This window comes from Trichosurus vulpecula, chromosome 5 (assembly GCF_011100635.1).
Source record: "Trichosurus vulpecula isolate mTriVul1 chromosome 5, mTriVul1.pri, whole genome shotgun sequence".
In the NCBI taxonomy this organism is placed as follows: domain Eukaryota; kingdom Metazoa; phylum Chordata; class Mammalia; order Diprotodontia; family Phalangeridae; genus Trichosurus; species Trichosurus vulpecula.
In genome coordinates, this window is record NC_050577.1 from 66,660,778 (window position 1) to 66,680,425 (window position 19,648).

A 19,648-nucleotide genomic window follows, 5' to 3' on the forward strand; every position below is an offset into this window, starting at 1 on the left:
CTACATGAAGCCTTTCATAATTTCTTTCACTTCCTCAGGGTTTTTGTTCATCCCGAAATTGTGTTATATTTATTCATCTGTGTGCCTGGTGTATTTTCCTAATATACTCTTTGAAGTCAGACTGATTCTTTTTTGTCTGTGTTTCCCAGGGACTAGTGCAGCGTCTCACTTAATGTTTGTCTGATCAAGGTATATTTGGTGATACTAGATCCCAGAAGGCCTTGAATGGAATGCCAGGATGAGATGTTTAGTAGATAGTGAGCAATTGAAGGGGTTTGAGCAGAGGTGATACACTGATTGTATCCATGCAGAAAGAAATTAATATGGTATCTGTGAAAAGTATATTAGAAGAGACAAACTGGCCATGAGAAGGCCTAATAGGAAACTTGTGCATTAGAAAAAATCATAGCCTTTCAACAAATTTTTTGTGTTTTGATCAGGGATGCTCTTGATGCTGAATATATGTCTTCATACATATTTGAAAGAGATGAGAAAGTAAATGTATGGGCAGATGGTTGTCTGTATCTTCTTAATAACTTTCATCATCTTTCTATTTTAGAATATTTCCAAATCTGTTATACTTTGGAAACCAATCCCAGAATGCCTTTAAAATGGTCAGTTTTAGCAGAGATTTCACGCGTGTGAGTGCGTGTGTGTGCGTGCGCGTGCGCACACCTGCGCATATGTGCTTCAGCGCACACATCTAGATGAAGCAATATCTTTTCCTGACTTCATCTTCCAAAGTGACATTTCCATTTCCTCGAATGGTTATGGAAATGCTGCTTCCCTTTCACAGCTATTTCTTGTTTCATTTATTAAAATTTATTGACTTTTTAAAACTTATGCTAGTAGTTTATCAAAATGGGATTAGGACTCTGAACTATAGTAATCATAGAGTTATTCTTTACTTGGCTGGTTTTTATACTTAATTCATTTTTTAAGAAGTTATTGGATGGTCCACTAAGTCATTGTACTATGTTGTCTCCTCAGATTACTAAAGACTGAGAACTTATCTTGGATCTCTAGTCCTATCTTACTACATTTTAAGCTAGAGAGGATCTGTTGTACCAGAGCAGTTAAGCAGGAATGATAACATCTCATAACAAGTTAAGCCAGTCTTGGCAATGCTTTATAAGTATTCCACTGAAACTGAAACTGAAACCTAAATTTATGAAATTTAGATTAACCCATTATGGTAGAGTCAAAAATCCCACCAGTATCAAATAGAAAGGACACATTTTAAATCACTGCATTTAAGTTTGGGCATATTCCTTTTTCCTTCCCATTTACTCTCCATTTCTGTACTGCTGAGTTTTGTAATCATGAGATTTCACAAGCTGAACAGTTTTGAATCATGTCCACATTTGTATAATAAATGCCAAGGAACACGGAGGTGTTTCAGGAAGTGGAATGAGTGATTGAGTAGATAGTTCTTTTCATTTACATATAAAGGAGTCTTTCTTCGTTTATTATGGACCCATTCCAGGACTCCCTACAAATATTAAAATAAGCTAATATTGTGCCATACTTTTGGTACATACAGTACACAGAGTAAAAGAGAAAAGCTGCCAAATGGAGACCACTTGTTAAGGTATTAACAAGAGAAATGGGCGTATGTTATCTAGGCGCATGATAGATGCCTATGAACAGTACGTGTTTTCATTGTTTTGCTGGTGGCTTGTATTGGTGCCAAGATGTTTGATGTATAAAACTGTGAATTCTGAAACTGGTAATAATAACTTATAATTTTTGTGTCACCTAACTGCTTTCCAAGCAACAAGCCTTTAAGATGGGTGGTGGGAGGAACATGTAATCTCAGCTGTACAGATTAAAGACTCTGGTGCTCAGGAGAGAACTGAATTGTGCATGGTCAGAAAAGTGTTGGAGGTAGGATTTGAACCCAGGGCTTTTTGATTCCAGTTCTTTTCATTCAATCAGGAGTCTGGAGGTTTCTCATAGTGATGCCATTGAAATCAGAAATGGCCACATTTCTACAAGATTCTGAGTTATCTGTTTGATGGTCTTCTATTCTACCCCAGGCCCACCAGGATATCATGCTGCTGTGGCTTTGGGAATGATACTCTTGAGGATTTAGAAGTCTGAGATGTGTGTTTAACTGAAGCTGCCAGCTGCTAGCTGTTTTTCAGGATTCTGTGGAGAAATCATTTAGTCTTTTTCCACAATTTTGGTTTATTCAGAGCTTATGCCAGGGCGGAGTAAGTATTAAAAATAATTTTGAAATTGGATATTCACCAGTACTTGCTTTGCGCTGCTTTGTAGATGGTGACTCTGTAGCTTCCAAAACAGCTGAATTCTAGACTTTCTAATCAGGATCTGAACTGTACACTTTCTCTTGCCCCATTCTTCTGTGCTCCTGATTCTTTCCTCATCCCTGTGCATGTGTGAGTGTGTGTGTGTGTGTGTGTGTGTGTTGGAAGAGCTACCTTATCACCTTCTTCCATTAAAGAAAGGTGAGGGGGGACAGAATTTGAGAAGACAAACAGGAGTCTTTTAAACAGTGATCATCTCTTTGAAAGTTTTTTCTACTGTAATAGTATAGTAATAGCTTGAATTCATATGTACTTTGATCTCAAGAAACTTAAAATGCTTTGAAATACTATATTACTTGTACATACAAAACACTGAAGAGTAGGTAAAAGTACTGATCCTTCCACTTTACGTATAGAGTTTAATATGTATAATTTTCCTATAATTTGGAGGTCCTTAACTGAAAATTCTTGTTAATATTAAATATATCTTAATGTTAAAAATGATCCTCAGAAAGCTAGCTTATTTGTCTCTTAGCTGTTAAGTCCACTGGGATGGTAGGTAAATCATTTAGGGATAGCCATTGTACTTTTACAGACTGTATATTGACTTATTCTTATGTCAGCAAAATTATTTTGTATTCAGCCTGTTCATATATGGTTGAACAGTAAATTGGCCCACTAAGATATTTTCCTTCAAGCTTGGCCTTTTTAGCTTTAGGCTTTGTGCTTTATGTGCTTGTTCCAGATTCCAAGGCTCCATATATAGATGGGGCAGAGATTGCAGGAAATGACTGTTGACATACTGACATATCAGCAGTATTAATAGGATCAGAGCCAATAGTGGCTTCCAATCAAGATGACCATATGAAAAGTCAGAGAGGAGCCAGGTTCTCCTACTAGTATTCCAGCAGTGATCTAAAAAGAGGAACAGACTGAATGCTGACAAAAAAAAAGATCAGTATGCTCCTTCATCTAGCTCAGAACCTCACAAAAAGACAGCCAAAAGCTATAGATGCTGGAAATGGAGTCCTGTTAGAGTTGGTACCTTGACCAAGGAAGCTGAAGGGGAAACAGATGGAACAGAAGACTCAGGACAGCCAACTGGAAGGATTGGATGCAGGTCATTGAAGACTGGAAGCACCTTGAGTGTAGACACCCCTAGGGAAACGGAAGCCAGCACCCAGAATCCAGAAAAGTGAGAATAGGACCAAACAGGGCCTGACCGAACTCCATTTAAGGAGGGGATAGAATCCGACCCTAGCACAGAGTCTCAAATCAGGACATGAGGCTGGAGATGAGCAGATAAAACAATACACTCACTATAATACTTAAAAGAAATTTTATGGGTCCAATGTGGCCACTATAATTATGCAGTAGTTTTGTTCTTGGCTTTGACTTTTTCATTTATGATGCTGCAGTTATTCTGATATCTATGTTTTTTCATCCTGAGCAATTATTATCCATGTCTTTCTATAAATCTTCCAAAAAAGGATCTACTCAGTGAGCTAGAGATCTTCCTCTCAATCTTTAAATTAGTTTCATAAATACCAGGTGTGGTGTTAATGTGATTAAAGATCTTCCCTGCCCATTAATCCCCTTAATAGGCCTCAGGTGGAGCTAGTTAAGGGCAGCTTGATTAGGGAAGGCTTGTTTGTAGGAAGGCCCATACCCTTTTGCTAATTAGTTCACAAGAGATGTGAAGCCCTTGGGCCCTGAAAAGGGTAGCGGTTAAGCTCTCAGAACTGAGGGAAGAGAGGACACAGGCAAGCAGACAACTAGGATTTGTGAGTGAGTGTTTAGGGACCAGCAGAGGGAAGGTTATGGCTTGGCTTGGCTCCCTGCTGCAATATTGTGTTTTAATTTCCTTGCTGTTATAATAAAGTGGACTTACGGGCTTTGGGATACAATTGCTGCTGTGTCAGATTGGAGTTACAGGTTTTGGGATTTGATCCTCCGGTGTCTGAATAAATATTTTACTTCTGCCTTCTATATGGAGAGCCTTTTACATTCTGCAGTACAGAACTATACAGGCATATTCATGGTCACCACTGATATTGTGATACTTGCCTTACTAATACACCAGGGCAACACTCAGGTGGTCCATTGGTTATCCTTTATTGATGCTTTTTGTTTAGAGACAAGAATCATTTCCTAATATATGAACATGCTGTCTGTTCTCTACTAGTTATTGTTAGTTCATGTCTAACTCTTTGTGACCCTGTGGACGATACTGTCCATGGGCTTTTCTCGGCAAAGATACTGGAGTGGTTTGCCATTTTCTTCTTCTGTGGATTAAGGCAAACAGGATAAGTGACTTGCCCAGAGTTACACAAGTAGTTAATGCCTGAGGGCAGATTTGAACTCAGGTCTCCCTGACTGCAGGCCTGGTGTTCCATCCACTGAGACACTTAACAGCCCTAAGGTACTTTAGCAGTATCTTCATCTTGGGGGGAAAATAAAGTTAAGCAAAACAGTCTAATAGCTCCTGTGAGTGACTGAATAAATAATTAATGGACAGGAAGGAAGAAGTTCAGTAGTTTACTTCTTAGCTACATGGTCTTCTAGCTAATATGAGTGAGGGCAAGAAGTGATACCTAAGGTTGGTGTTGAGATTTGACTTCACTGCTTTCCTGTAGAGTTGTACCTGGTGTGATGTAGATGACCAGAGTTGATGATCTGACCATTCATAAGTAACTGAAATTCGAGGGCTGTTCTAAATTTTGATTAACTGTATGGTAAAAGAGTCTGAAATACTTGGGCTGTGTTCTTCTTGGTGACTCATTTGCTCCTTTAAGATAACATATTTAAGAAAGCTAGCATTTCTACTGGGTAATTTAGAGCATGCTCTGTAAAGTCTAAAATATTCACCAAATCCCAGAGTCTTGAGTTGGAAGAGATCCCAGAGGCCATTGAATACGATGCATACCCCACCAAGAATCCAGTCTACAACTGGCCTGACAAGGGGTCATCCACTTGTTAGATGAAGTCTTCCAGTGAAGGGGAAGTTCTACAGCTGAGGCTATCCATTCCACTTTGGGAGTTTTTTCTTACATGATACCTAAGTCTGCATCTCTAAAAGTCCCACCCATTGTTTATAACTCTGTCCTTGGAATTAAAGATAGCAGGCACAGCCCCTGATAAATCTGATGCCTTCTAACTTCAGTCTGACCTGTTCCTTCAGCTGATTCTTATATGGCACAGTCCAGGCCTTTTACCGTTCTGGCTACCTCCTCAGTGCTCTCTAGCTTGTCAAAGTCTTTCCTGTAAGGTTGCAAGTATCTAGAAATTCCTTGGTAGAAAGTTGGACACATAGGGGGCCTCTTGGTCCCATGGTGAACTGCAGAAATTAATACACTTCCATAACCACCTAATTCGCTGCCGTGGAATAACTTCTGCACTGGCATACATGACAGGCTTGGTTTCCTTTACCAATTATTCAGAAGCCCTTCAATAGAATTAATAGAAGTAATTTCAGTTTTGAAAGTAACCCATGGGTAGAAAAAAAGAATTCCTACCTTAACTAGTATTAAACATGTAAATTCTGAAAGTAACCTTCACTATAGTATTGCTACAAGTGATCTGCTAAAGATACCACATTTTTGTTGGCAACAGCATGGCAAGCATGACACATTGCAGACTTAATTAGTAACCTTAAAGAGCATTCTTCATTTGTAGGTATACTTTGTTGTTGTTAATATAGTAGACCCAAAGAAGGAGGGAATAGAAGTTTCAGATGCCATGTTCTTTAGGAAAAAGAAATAGTATAATCATCACTTCTGTAATTTTAAAGAACTTTGTAATTTGTATCACAATTATTGGTTATTCTTAAAGGTTGTTACAGAGTTAGTGATTAAGTAGTTTGGTTGAGGATATTAAATGTCTTATTTTATTTTTTAGATCTTGGCAATGTTCTATCTTCCACTCCAAAGGTCAAAACTATAAATGGGAAAGCTGAAAGCAGTGATAGTGGAGCTGAATCCGAGGAAGAAGAGACCCAAGAAGAAGTAAAAGAAGCCAAGCAAAGTAAAAATGATAGTTTTCAAACAGTTTCTTCTAGTAATTCAACATTATCTGGGGTTGCCAGACACTTTGGTGTGTAACTGATGACCACCTGTGATGTTAGCCACAAAACCCAAATGGGCCAGAACTCCCATTCTAATAGGCTGCTTAATGCATCTGCAGAGTAGGGAGACTGCTGCCTGGTCCACTTAAGTAACATTTGGGATTTAAGTTGAGAGGTGTTGAGAAAGACTTCTTAGTCTAAAAAGAGGCCAGCCCCTGGCTGTCCATGGTACTTGAAGTGTCACCATTAGGGAAGAATTCTTTTGGGTTAAGGAATTACTTCCTTGTTAAAATGCATGTCTGTTTCTGTGTGTGTGTGCGTGTGTAAATATAGTGAATCTCAAAAGGAGGAAATAGAAATTAGAACTATAGCATTTTTAGTACAAAAATAGTATGGTTGTTTTGTGTTTGTGTGTGTTCGTATGTATGAGGGAAAAGATATTAAGCTTGTATCAACCAATACCTTATTGAGAATTAGTTTATTAGGTTAAGACAAAGGAGGACAGGGAGAATGAGATACAGGACTGAAGTTTTAAAGACTAGGAGAAGTCTGGATAGTGGAGCATTTCAGTGAAGGAGGAAAAAGCATGAGGACACTAAGTGCTTGGAGTACTGGTTTAGTGAATCAGGAGAATAGATTGTAGAAAGGGAAAAAACAGGAAGGCCCTTTGGATTCACCTACTTCACAGTCGCAGTTGACTGAGGCTAGCTTTCTGCTGATGACATTATCAGTCATGGAACAACTCTGGCCAAGGTTCTGGGCCAGGGCATCTCTTTGCAGCCAACTAATAGAATCTTGGGATGGGTGTCAGTGGGGGAAGGTTGTTTCAAAGCCACGTATACAGATTCAAGGCTACAGTGGTGTGTCCTCTTTTACTACAGTTACTGTTTATACTTTGATTCTGTTTATATGACTTGTCTAATTTTATTTTTTACTACCTATTGGAATATTTGTAAATTTAATTAATTGCCCAAGACTGTCCATGCAGAAAAAGATTCTGTTCTTCATGGGTAGAAAGGAACTTACTATACTACACCAAGAATTGCAACCCTCCCCACCCCCACCCACAAAATTGTGAATTTACCATTTTGACCAAAGTATGGATATTTCTATATTTGCTACCTTTCTCAGAACACAGTTCTAAAAGTGCACAGGAAAGTCTTAAGACTTCATGAATTCAGACCTTACTAATTCATAATTAGGCTAAGATGAGCTTTTCAGTATCTTTGAATAAAGGATTTGTTAAATTAACAGTATTAAGATTGCACAAGGGAGATGTTATATATTTAAGAGAACAAATTTTTTAGGGACTTTAGCACAGTTTGTAATTTTAGTATTGCTGACAGTTGCCAGTATACTTAAGAAAGGAAATCCATCCAGGAAGATGTCATCTTGGAAATGCTTTGTTAATAGTTTATTATTACTATGCATATTTAAAAGTACCCCAAACTGTATTCTTTTTTAAATAATCTAGAATTCAGACTTTCCTGAATTTTCCAAATTAGTGAAATTTTCATTGATCAAATCAGTCTCTAATTGTACTTTGAATACTACCCTATTCTTGCATTCATAGGAATTTAATTTTTCTAATGCCTAAATTTCAGCTTTCCTGACTGTAAAAAAATGTCTCCTCCAAAAGGGTAGGGTAAGGTCTGGTTAGTTGGGAAGACCCGGGGAAGGTGAAGATTTGGATTTGGATTTAGACAACCAACAGTTATCTTTAGAAAAGGCTTTCCAGTGACCCTTGGGGGTGTGTGTGTGTGTGTGTGTGTGTGTGTGTGTGTGTGTGTGATTTCTTCATTGTCCAAATACTACATGTGGAGGTAGTGGTGTAGAAAATTTCGTACCCTTCTATCACAAGTCCAGATGTCTAGAGAAGGGGTTTCCTCTGCCTATAATAGTAAAAATAGGTTTCAAAGGATGCCGAGGAGATCAGGGTAATTTTGAAGCCATCTTGGAACTTCTGTGCACATGAGGAAGCATGTTGTGGTCCTGAGCTAAAAAAGGGAACACTTTAGGAGGAGCATAGTCACTAGGAATGACAACTCCTGGTTGTAACAGGATAGTGTGAAATATGGGTAATTCTCATCTGGATGATCAAAAGTTGGCTGTCAGACTTACACTTAATTTCTTTTTTGTATAAAAGGTAAGAAAATGATGCCAGAGCCAACTGACAATAAAGATTTGGAAACTGCTTTCACTAATGGTTATGACAAAGACAGTGTTCTCCAAGATATACCAAATGATGTTCATGCCAGTTCTTCCCTAAATGACTCAAGCACTGAAGAAGTAAAAAATGGAGACCAAAACTTAAAGGAAACTGGACAAACTCCTCCTGTCAGCATTCATCAAGGTATTAAGCACTACTAATTCTGTACTCACACTTCTTAGGCAAGACTTGAGTTACTTCAAGATTTAGTAATTTTGTGGTCAATTTCTAAGAGAAATTGCACATAAATGAAAATTTCTTTACACAATTTAGGCAAGTTTGAATTCTAGATGATTTAAAAAAGAAACACAATGTTGGTACTTTAAAGTGTGTATGGTAATAGATTACTAACAAAGTAATCTCCAAGAAGAGACTTCCTGTGCCAGCTTTCGTGAATCTACATATGAGCAATTACATTGTAGCTTTGAAAGCTGATAGTATTTGGGCCCAGACAAAAATTGTTTTTTGAGGAGTTGGGAAGCAGAATTTTCTGCAATTGTGTAACATTTAAAACATAACCTTTGTAGTTATTTACTTTTGTTCTTGGCCCCTATCCCTTTTTAGCCTTTGTAAATCTAAACATCCATTAACTCCTGAACTGCAGCTTTGTAGAAAATAAGAAAGAATTTCATTTGGTAAACTAGGTGCTGTGCATGTGACTGACCACTGTGGTTGTGGCTTGCTTGCCAGTTCAGCTAAGGAGTATCATGGTTATACTTTATCTGACATATTTTGTTAGCTTCAACTCATGTAACTGTATCAAAAATTTAGGTATTAGTAATTCCAGTTTGTTATGTGGCAGTATTTCCAGAAAGCGGATTTCTTGTTGGTCAGTTGTTTTTCAGTCATGTCCAACTTTCCGTGACCCCACTTGGGATTTTCTTGGCAGAGATGCTGGAGTGGTTTGTCATTTCCTTCTCCAGCAAATTTCTTAGTTCATTTTTATTATTGACATTATTATTATTATTATTACTGAAATCTGTGATTTCATCAGGTAGAGAGTATCTGGGAAGGAAATCCCTAGATCAGTAACTTGTAGTCTTAGAGAGTGGCCGAGGGCCCTGAGACAGTAAGTGACTACCCTGGGGTCATGCTGTTAGCTAGTAGGTGTTAGAGGAGGGATCTGATTGACAGGTCTCCTCGATGGGCTGAGCTGGCCAGCCTGCTCCATGGTGCCATGCTGCTTCTTTTCAAATTTTGCTTAAAAATTCTCAAAATTCTTTATTGTATATGATCTCATTTGAGTTTCACTATAGCCTTCTGAAACTGGTGTTATGCACATTTTATCACTAAGAAAACTGAGTCTCAGAGAGCTTAAACTTACCCCTAGTCACACAGCTAGTAAGCGTCAGGATCAAACATAGGTCTTCTTGGCTTCAGATCCATCATTCCATCCAATATGGTACCAAAAATCCCCTGAACAATTTCTGTCACCTGTCAATTTGTGTGTGGGACACATTGAAACCTCAGAGAGGCATTTCAGCAGGTTAGGCATTGGCGTAGCTGGTCCAGCCTTACCCTCCCACCATATCTCTCAGCGTATGCACAAACACATGGACATACCCTACTTCCTCCTTACTGATCACTTTCCCCCCACCTTCACTTTTCTACTCAAAAGCTGTTGAAAGGAAAGTATGCCTATCTAAGATGTTGTGACTCACTAAGGTTTTATTTCGTAATACCAAAACATCTGAGTTCACTGGTTGAAAACAGTGGGTTAAAGTATAATGTGAATGGGCCACGGTCATAAGGTGGTTAGTTTCCTTCTGTTTTCAAGTCCCAGATTGCACTTCTAAATCTAGCCAGCCATCTCTCAATGCTGTCATAAGAAGACTAGGCACTAGAAGAAAAGACAGATCAGAACCCTTGTCAGCGCTGAATAGGAGTATAATCTTCATAAATGAAAAACTACAGCCTTAAGTCACTTACAGAATTTGTGTTAAAAACTCTTTTGTGTTAATAAATATGACCAGAGGCAAAGTTCACGTTCTTCCCAGGAGAGTACTTGACCACTCTGTATTTTGTATTTTGCCAGTTTCTCCTGCAATCTTCAAGTTGTTGGTACTAATTTATTTCATCAGTATTTTATGTTCTATTGTACTGTCAAGTGCTTTCCATGCATTGGTGGAAACCAATTGAAACCTTTTCAGATGAATATCCTCAGTTTCATTTAAGAATTTGGCAAAAAGTTTAAATTTGATATAAGTAAATCCATGGTTTTTTTTTTCCAGTTTGGAAATTTGAATGATTATTAATGAGATCTTTTGATGATTGAATTAATGCATTTTTCTTTTCTTACATTACTGTCATACTAACTGAGTATTTGTTAATTATATTCAGGCACATACGATGATCATGTTGAAGATATTTCAGGAATTCAGCATTTGACGAGTGATTCAGACAGTGAAGTTTACTGTGACTCCATGGAGCAGTTTGGACAAGAAGAGGTAAAAAATGACATTTTCTGATAGGTAAGTTTTCAAAGTGGTTTATCAGGAATTACATGCATAGCATCTGTTCATCACTTTGAAAACATACCTCTAAAATTTGTAATTGTTTGTATTTTATGATCATTTAACAATTTAAAAAAATTCTTTGTTTTGTTTCCCTAAGAATTATTTAAATTCTCTAGAATCCTCAACTTGTTAAATATTCTGGGACATATGAATTAGAGAGCTAGTGATGTCTTTAAGATACAGACCCCAGTTATATGTCTTAAGTTAATAGGAGCTAACTTCTTAAGAAGGTAAATGATTGTTTTGAAACATTGAAAAATGCTCACACTAGTCCCAAAACATTTGACTTAGACTTTGATTTTGAGTGTAATTAATATTCATGTTTCCCAATTTAACCCTTCAGATGGTGGAAACTCAGAATAGAAAGATGTTTGCAAAAATTTCTTTAAAAAAAATATCTAACCATACATTTATTGTCCAGAATTCCTCTGCTTTATGATCTCTGAAAGCAGCTAGAGGACTAATCTCCTTATAGCGACTTTTATTTGTTTGAAATTTGTAGGTTTCTCTCTCTCTTTAAAATAGTTGTGGTATTTATCCCTGAAAAGAAATTTGTAGGAAGGAAGGAAATAAGCATTTATTAAGCACCTACTATGTGCCAGACACTATGCTAAGTGCTTTACAAATATTATCTCATTTGAAATAACAACCCTGGTAGGTAAATGCTACTACTAGTCCCATTTCACAGTTGAGGAAACTGGGAGGTTAAGTGACTTGTCCAGGGTTTTTGAACTCAGATCTTCCTGCCTCCAGGGCCAGTTCTCCAACCATTGTGCCACCTTGCTGCACTTAGATTTCAGTTACTTTGAGAGTTAAGTTTTTTTTTCCTAAAAAGTTGAGTTGTCCAATCCTTAATTTTCATTTTGGTAACTATAGTCATTCTGTCATTTGATGGATATTAAGTTCTACCATATTTTGACTGTCTCTCTTTCTACAGCACTAAATAGAAGTGATTTGGTAATCAGTTAATTGGCTTGTGTAGACAGCTAACTTCACTTACCTAGGCCAAAAAGAAACCTCACTTTGAAGTCTGAATTACTGAAGAGTATTCTAGAATACAATAAGCTCTACATATTTATTCTCTTTTTCATTGCTTACTTCAAAATTTTCTACTTCAAGTTATTTTTAATTCCTTGAAAAAAGAACACATGTACCAGAGATTATATTTTGAAATGTCTTACTAATCAAGTTCAGATGCTTTTTAAAAGACTGTTTTTCAAAAAGACAGGATCCCATTCAAGCTCGTTAGCTTTTCCTTGTGATGCCCTGGTTATTAACTGATAAAATTATCTTCCTCACTGAAAGTGTAATTCTTTTCTCAGTGTTAAGCAGAAATTTGATTCCTTTTGTAGGGGAAATATGTATGTTCTTTTTTCTCCCTTGGTGTTGAAGTACCTTTGGCCTAATTCCACCAGAACAACCTTGCAATTTAATCAAATCAGTGGAAAGTAATCTGACAAGCCTTTTGTTTGGTTTGGCTTAATATGTTGTTAGATTAAATAACAAGTTGAACCATAATATATATGATGTTATAGACATCTTGTCTAAGCGGTTTCCATCTGTTTTATTATTTTAAAATAGTTTTGACCATTTATTTTTTGAGGGCTGAGTGTAGTTTTCTGAATGTGGATATGTTTGTACATCACATTTAATATTCAGTAACAAGAGAATGGTAGATCTTAACCTGTTAATGAGCCTTAAGATCTGTTTAAAGTTCAGTGTTTAATATAAACCAAAACATATCTATTTCTTCTTCACCTACACTTTTTTTGTGTGAATTTTTTAAGGTCCTTTGTGCATAATAGGCATTTAATGTTTGTAGAATTGAATTTATCAGGTCATTCAGGAAAGATATGATAAAGAAATCAAAAGTATAGTCACCACTCAGGCTACTGTTGAATCTTAATATAAAATATCCCAACCATTTATTCAGTGTTAGCTTCCCCCCGAAGAATTCTAATTTCATTGATACTGAGAACTCTCAGTGACAAAATTATCATGAGGGAAGCACATCTTGTTGTTCAGTCATTTTTCAGTTGTGTCAGACTCTTCTGACCCCAATGGGGGTTTTCTTGGCAGAGACACTAGAGTGGTTTGCCATTTCCTTCTCCAGCTCATTTTATAGATGAGGAAAATGAGGCAGACGGGTTAAGTGACTTGCCCAGGGTCACATGGCTAGTATGTATCTGAGGCCGGATTTGAATTCAGGAAGATGGATCTTCCTGACTCCAGGGTTGGCACTCTCTCCTTTTGGACACCTAGCTGACCATGAGCAGATCTGCTCTTCTTTAATTAGAGTTGCCTGGGGCATGGAGAGATTCAGTGGATTTGTCCCAGTGTTACATAGCCAGTATTTGTCTGAGGCAACCGTTTGACCCAGGTCTTCCTGACTTTGAGGGTGTCTCTCTAACCACTACACCAGTGGTATCAAACTCAAATAGAAAAACAGGTGACTACACTGTAAATGAGAATCTTTGTGGGCTGTACATCTTGACTTAAAAAATACATGTTAACATTATCTATGTTTTATGGTATTTTAATTTTGTTAAGTATTAGTTACATTTTAATCTGGTTTAGGCTGCAGTGGTGTGGGCTTTGTGTTTGACACCATTTTGCCCCGTGGACATTAGCTTATAGAGAAATAAATTGTGGCTTGCCTGTTAAACACTGTGTTTTCAAATACAGGAAAATGTGAGCTGTTTTTATTTCTCTCTGGTTTTCGATCATTTTTGTTTCTGTTTGTTCCATATGTCATTGCATCCCATTCTTTTCAGTAACTGAGTACTGCACTGAACCAGCCACGTGATTCATCCGCCCAGGATTCTGTTTCTGATTGAAGCACTGAGGACATTTTGGGGAAGTGCATGACTGTCCTCTTTGATTGATTTCATCCTTCAACTCATTGGTGTAACCTAAGCATGCTAGTTTCCCCTAGTAACCTAAGGTCCAAAGTATAATTTAAGCATTCAGAGTTTTAGGTAGACCTTTGCACAGACTAAAGAGATTAAGATTCTTCAGCCGAGAAAAATGAAGAGAGTGATATACCAGAACCTAGAAAAATCATTTGGCTAGAAGAAACACAGACTTGTTACCAAGTGCTGAAATAACAACATGGGAGAATACCAGGGTGGTTGGAAGGTTAATAATAAGGCAGCTCCTAGCCAGCAAAGGGAGTTTAGATCTCCATGCCCGGAAAACTCCCAGGGTGCTAAAATAAACTTACAGGTGTGACCTCTGAGCCACTGGCTGTTGTTTGAGAAATCACAGAAAATTTAAAAGTTACCAGAAGGCTGGAACCAAGTTAGTGTATTTTCCATTTCTCACAAAAGGGAAAAGGGCAGATTCTGAAAATTGCAGGTCAGTGAACTTCATCATGACTACCAGCCAACCCCCAGAAAGAATCATCAAATCAATTATTTGTAAACTCATTGAAAAGAAGTTGGTTATTACTAGTAGCAAGCACAGGTTTATGAAATAACAAGTCATGCCAAACTCACCTCATTTCCCTTTTTGATAGGTTTGCTAAATTGTCAGATCAGAGTATATTGTAATGATATTAAGGTTGCTTTCATCAAAGCATTGGACAGTTTTTCACGAATACTCTTTTGGACATCATCATGGAGCAGTGGGGCAGAGGGGGCTGGATGATGGTACAATTAAATGGCTTTAGTCCCTAACAGAGTTATATCAGAGTGGAATGATGTGTCTTGGGAAGACATCCTGAGTCCACCCTCACTGGAGGTTTTCAAAGCAGACTTGTTGGTGAGGTTACAGAAAGGGTTTTGATTCAGTTTTGGGGCTGGACTTTGGTGGTCTCTGGTTTTTTCCCTTCCAATTAAGGGATTGGAAAATTGACACTCAGCATGGTTGCTCACAAAGATTGTCTCCCACATCTGTTTCCATTTTCTATTTAGAATTAATTCCAGTCTGTTCCCCTTCCTTATTGATCCTAGAATGGCCTGTTCAAGCAGACAGTTGTTGGTTCTCTTCTTCTTTCATTAGTTCAACTCCTCACACTCAAATCATCTTCTGTATTAACCTCAGTGCCTCATGTGACGTTTTGTTCCATAAATGTTTAATTGAAATGAGTCCTTCTCTGTTTTTCTATAAAGATAATTAAATTTAACTTTTGCTACTCCTTGGACTTTTTGGATTTTGCATCTTCTCATTTCACATGGATCTCAGTTTCCCTGTCAAATAGCTAGAAATCTGTCCTTATTTTTACATTTTTATCATAAAAGCATAGAATTTTCACTGTGAGATTCAAACAATAATTGTTTTTTCTAATAACATTTTTACTCTTTTCCTCTTTGCATTGCTTTGACCTTATCCTTCCTTTTGATCTTGTACCCAGTAAAGACCATACACCATGATTACATAATGCTTTTCAAGCTATACGTGATACCTCTATGAAGTCCTTCATATGAAGAAATTAACGAGCTTTATTTCAGTTATACTTCAGCCCAGTTACTCTTTGAGAGGTTGAAGTTTTAGTTCACAGAGATTTATTAACAGTTTCTGCATTACCCAAAATTACAAATTGAAAGAGGCCCCAAAATTATTTAGTGATATAGATAATGGTTTGGAAGTTCTATTCTTGGTGATTTTAAAGGTTATAAACAATCTGCTTTGGTCTCTTACCTTACTATGAGGTTCATATTTTTATTTTCTAAAAGATCTAATAGAATTCAGTTTCCATTCAGCCTTGGATAACTACTAAGCAAAAGCCTTATGTGGGTATGGATGACAGCTATGTCTATGTGAGATGATAATTTATAACTATAGTCTTTTCTGGCATTTTATCCATTTAATTGTTTTGAATTTTTTTTAGTATAAAACAAATTTTATTGTAGTAACATTTCACTATATAAATAATTGCTCATACTGGAAATTTGGTTTTTCTCTTAAATGTGTAACTTTAGGAGATAAGGCAAATTCATTCACTCATTTATTTATTCAGTAAACATTTATTGAGCACCTACTATGTGCCAGGCACTGTACTAAGCACTGGAAAAATTAGGGAAAATGATTACAAAACTTCATGCTTTTTTAAGTCAGCAAATGTTTTCTACCTCACCTCAACCAACACATAACAGAATGAATTTTATATTTTTGTGTACATTGTAAATAGGCTGTCTGAATTACATTATCTTAAATTTTAAACACTAAACCTGAATCATTGTAAAAATCAATTTTCAATGTAATCTTAATGTTTAGGATTGTTGAGCCTTTTTTGGATTAAATTGGAAACTCTAAATAATTACTTATTAATAGGCCATATTTTTAAATTATTGGCTTTTAAAATTTTCTAGCCAGCATAATGAAGTTTAAATTCTGGTCCTAATCCTTAATGTACCTGCCTAAGAAAAATGTCAATATGTTAAAATTTTATCAAATTGAAAATTAGTTGGAGAAATCTTTTTAGAAAAAGGATTTGCCTTCATATAATCATGGACATTTTATGGGCATTATTTTAACGAAATGCTGTTTTTGATTTTTAGTCTTTAGAAATCTTTTCATCAAACAAAGGACCATTTAGATATTCATCTCATTACCTGGGAGGAGATCAAAGTCAACTGTTGGAAAATTCTGGTCTTCCTGAAGAAGTTTGTATTGCCTCGGGAAATTTTCGTGTTGGAGATGTACAGACGATTGCTGTTGAAGGAAAAGGAGAAGTAAAGCATGGTGGGGAGGATGGCAGACCCAGTAGTGGGGCACCCCAGCGAGAGAAACATGGTGGGGAAAAGGAGGAATTCTCTGGTGTGAGGAGGGGGAGAGGTATGTCTTGTCTCGCTTGTGTTTTTTTCTTAATTTGTCTATTTCCAAAACTATGCAGTTGAATCACAGGCATCATCAGAACTGTCATATCTGCCATCTGACAGCTGAGATTTCAGTAAACAAACAGTGCCTAGCACTCTGTTAAGCTCTGGAGGAGATACAAAGTGAAGATAAGAGGCCTGGAGGGTGGGGAGGAAAGGCCCCAGACACCTATGGTTGATATAAAATGCTGCAGAAGCCTTTTAGTGAATTGCCAAATGGAGATGTAAAAAGCATGGAGAAGGGTGATAATAGACCAGAAGGAGCTGAGGAATTTGGAAGGGAGGGTGTTTTAGACATTTGAGTGCAGGCATAGATGCAGCAGCAGGGCCCAGGGCTCGTTCTGGGTAGAGAGTAGTCTGGCCTGGGATGTTGAATAAATGAAGGGTAGAATGGTGGACACAGCTAGAGTGTGGAGGGTTTTGAATACCAGCAGAAGGAGTCACAACTTTCCTTATGTATGAAATGAAGCATTTAAAAAGTTTAATTGAGGCCTTTTGTTTTTGCATCATAGTCAATGTCCAGATGTCCTCTTCCCCTGCTCTCAACTTCTGAACCTAAGCCTTGTAACTAAGGAAAAAAAAGTTAAGCAAAACTGAGCAAAACATAATCTTTTTCCAACAGCATGTGTAACATTCTACTCTCAGTCCCCCATTTCTCCAATGAAAGGTGGGAGATACAGTTGCTTTTCTCTCTTCTAGGGCCGAGGTTGGCTGTACGGTCATTCAGGACTCAGTTTCATTTTTCTGTTCTTTCCATTTACCTTGATGTCATCATTCCTCTGGCTCTGCTTATTTATCTCTGTGTCAGTGCACATCAGTTTGGCCGTGCTTCTCTGAATTATTAATGTTTGTTAGTTCTTTTGGTGAAGTGATATTAAGTTGTATTAATTCCCCAGTTGTTGGGTACCCACTTTGCCATTGAAGAATTTTTTTTAACCGAGAATTGACATGACCAAATCCTGTTATCCTGATTTCTTTCTTGCTTCTCCCCTTTTGGCAGTAGACAGTACAGTAGGTTTCTTGAAAAGGTAGGAGAGATGGTTCTACCTCCATACTCTTTGTGGAGTTTTTGAAGTAGCCAGGCTTGTGTCCTTACCCAGCCATTATAACTATTCTGCTAGTCATGTGGCAAGCCAGCAGAGATTTTTCTATACATGTCAAAAACTGAATTTCTCCTCTAGTTCCCATAAAGCTCTCCCTTCCAAACTTTCCCATCACTGTCAGTGTGTCGCCATGTTCTTGGTCCCCCGGGGTGGAAACCAGAATGATTTCCAATTCTTCTGTCAGCCATTCCTGAAAAGCTACTCCATTGTAAATTCAGAAAACTGTTAATTGGTCATGTATCTCCATTCTTTCCTTTCATTCCCCAAGCCGGTGCAGTGGTCGAGGTTTTCATTCTGGACTTAAACTAGACCATTTCAATTGTTATACAAATCAGCTATAAAAAAGAATATTACCACATTCTCCAAACAGTGTTCTGTGACAAAATAAGTAACATTCATATAACAATTTAGAGTTCACAAAGTACTTTACATACATTGGCTCATTTGAACTTCAGCAATCCTATGATAACAGATGCTACAGTTATATTATTAGACTCATTTTATAGATGAGGAAAGTGAGACTTTGGCCAGGGTGACGTGCTTGGTCACAGCTGGTAAAGTCAGAGACGGGAGTTGGACCCGGATCTCCTGAATGTGAAATCTAGCACTCTCTCCCTATACCATGCAGAAGTTTGGGGGAGCTCAACACTTGTACAATACAACAGGAAGAGAATTTCATTTCAGGGGGTCTCTGACAACTCCAGCTGTTGTTGAATGGCTAAAATAGTTTCAGTTTGATCCAGCTGACTTGTGTATGCACCAACTCTGCTGCTGAACACTGGGGCTACAGAGATAAAAAGGAAACAAAGCAATACCTTCAGGAAGCCTATTTTCTAGTGAGGTGATAAGACACACACAGATTCAAAGTTTCTGCCTAACTATGTTTTTCTTTGTTACGAGAAAGGATTTAATTAATGAGGGAGGAAGAAATGACTGTGATGTAAAAATAATTTTCAGTTAAATTCACTTAGAGGAAAAGAGCAGTTAAGGGGAAAGCATGGAGTGACAGTGGCTCGCCTTCTCTAGCCAGAGCCAAAAGCTCCCGAACTCTTCTTGCCCTCCAGGTCCCTTCACGAACTGGTCTTTCAGGACGCATGCATTCTCTGCTCTAACGTATCCTGCCCACAGGAATTAGGATAATCTTCTTGGCTATTTTTAACAAGTAGCTCATTGCTCAAGAACCTAGTTTTGTTTTTTTGTTGCCTCTCCTATGAAGCCCACACTCCTCTGCCAAGTGATAAAAACCTCTGCCAACTTTCCTTGTTTGGCCTTCCGTTTATTTGATTAACCTTGTTTTTCATTACTGTTGTGCTTAAAGGAGCACACTAGAAGAAAATTAATTGCTTGTGGTTGTCTTGCCTTTCACAGGACTAATTTTTTCAATGTCTCTCTATTTTGGTTCCTTCCATGCAGGCCACCGGATGCAGCCTTTGAGTGATGGGCTTCACAGGGGCCGCATGGGCAGTGGAGGGGATGGAGAGCGGTGGGGTTCTGACAGAGGAGCTGGAGGCAGCCTCAATGAGCAGATCGCAGTGGCGCTCATGCGGCTGCAGGAAGACATGAAGAACATCCTTCAGAGACTGCACACGCTGGAGACGCTGGCTGCATCCCAGGTGCACAAACATCCCTTTTTCTTTCCTCTGATTCCTTGACCGTTTTATGCTGTGT

General features: G+C 37.8%; 1 protein-coding gene across 2 annotated transcripts in view; it reads left to right on the top strand.

The window, feature by feature from the left end:
- Positions 1-19,648, top strand: part of ACBD5 (acyl-CoA binding domain containing 5) — a 56,087-nt gene that overhangs the window by 17,238 nt on the left and 19,201 nt on the right. For both annotated transcript variants that reach the window (XM_036759240.1, XM_036759241.1), the window contains exons 7-11: positions 6,168-6,293; positions 8,480-8,686; positions 10,883-10,989; positions 16,560-16,836; positions 19,394-19,593. In XM_036759240.1, the coding sequence (XP_036615135.1) occupies positions 6,168-6,293; positions 8,480-8,686; positions 10,883-10,989; positions 16,560-16,836; positions 19,394-19,593 (917 nt within the window). The remainder of the gene's footprint in view (positions 1-6,167; positions 6,294-8,479; positions 8,687-10,882; positions 10,990-16,559; positions 16,837-19,393; positions 19,594-19,648) is intronic.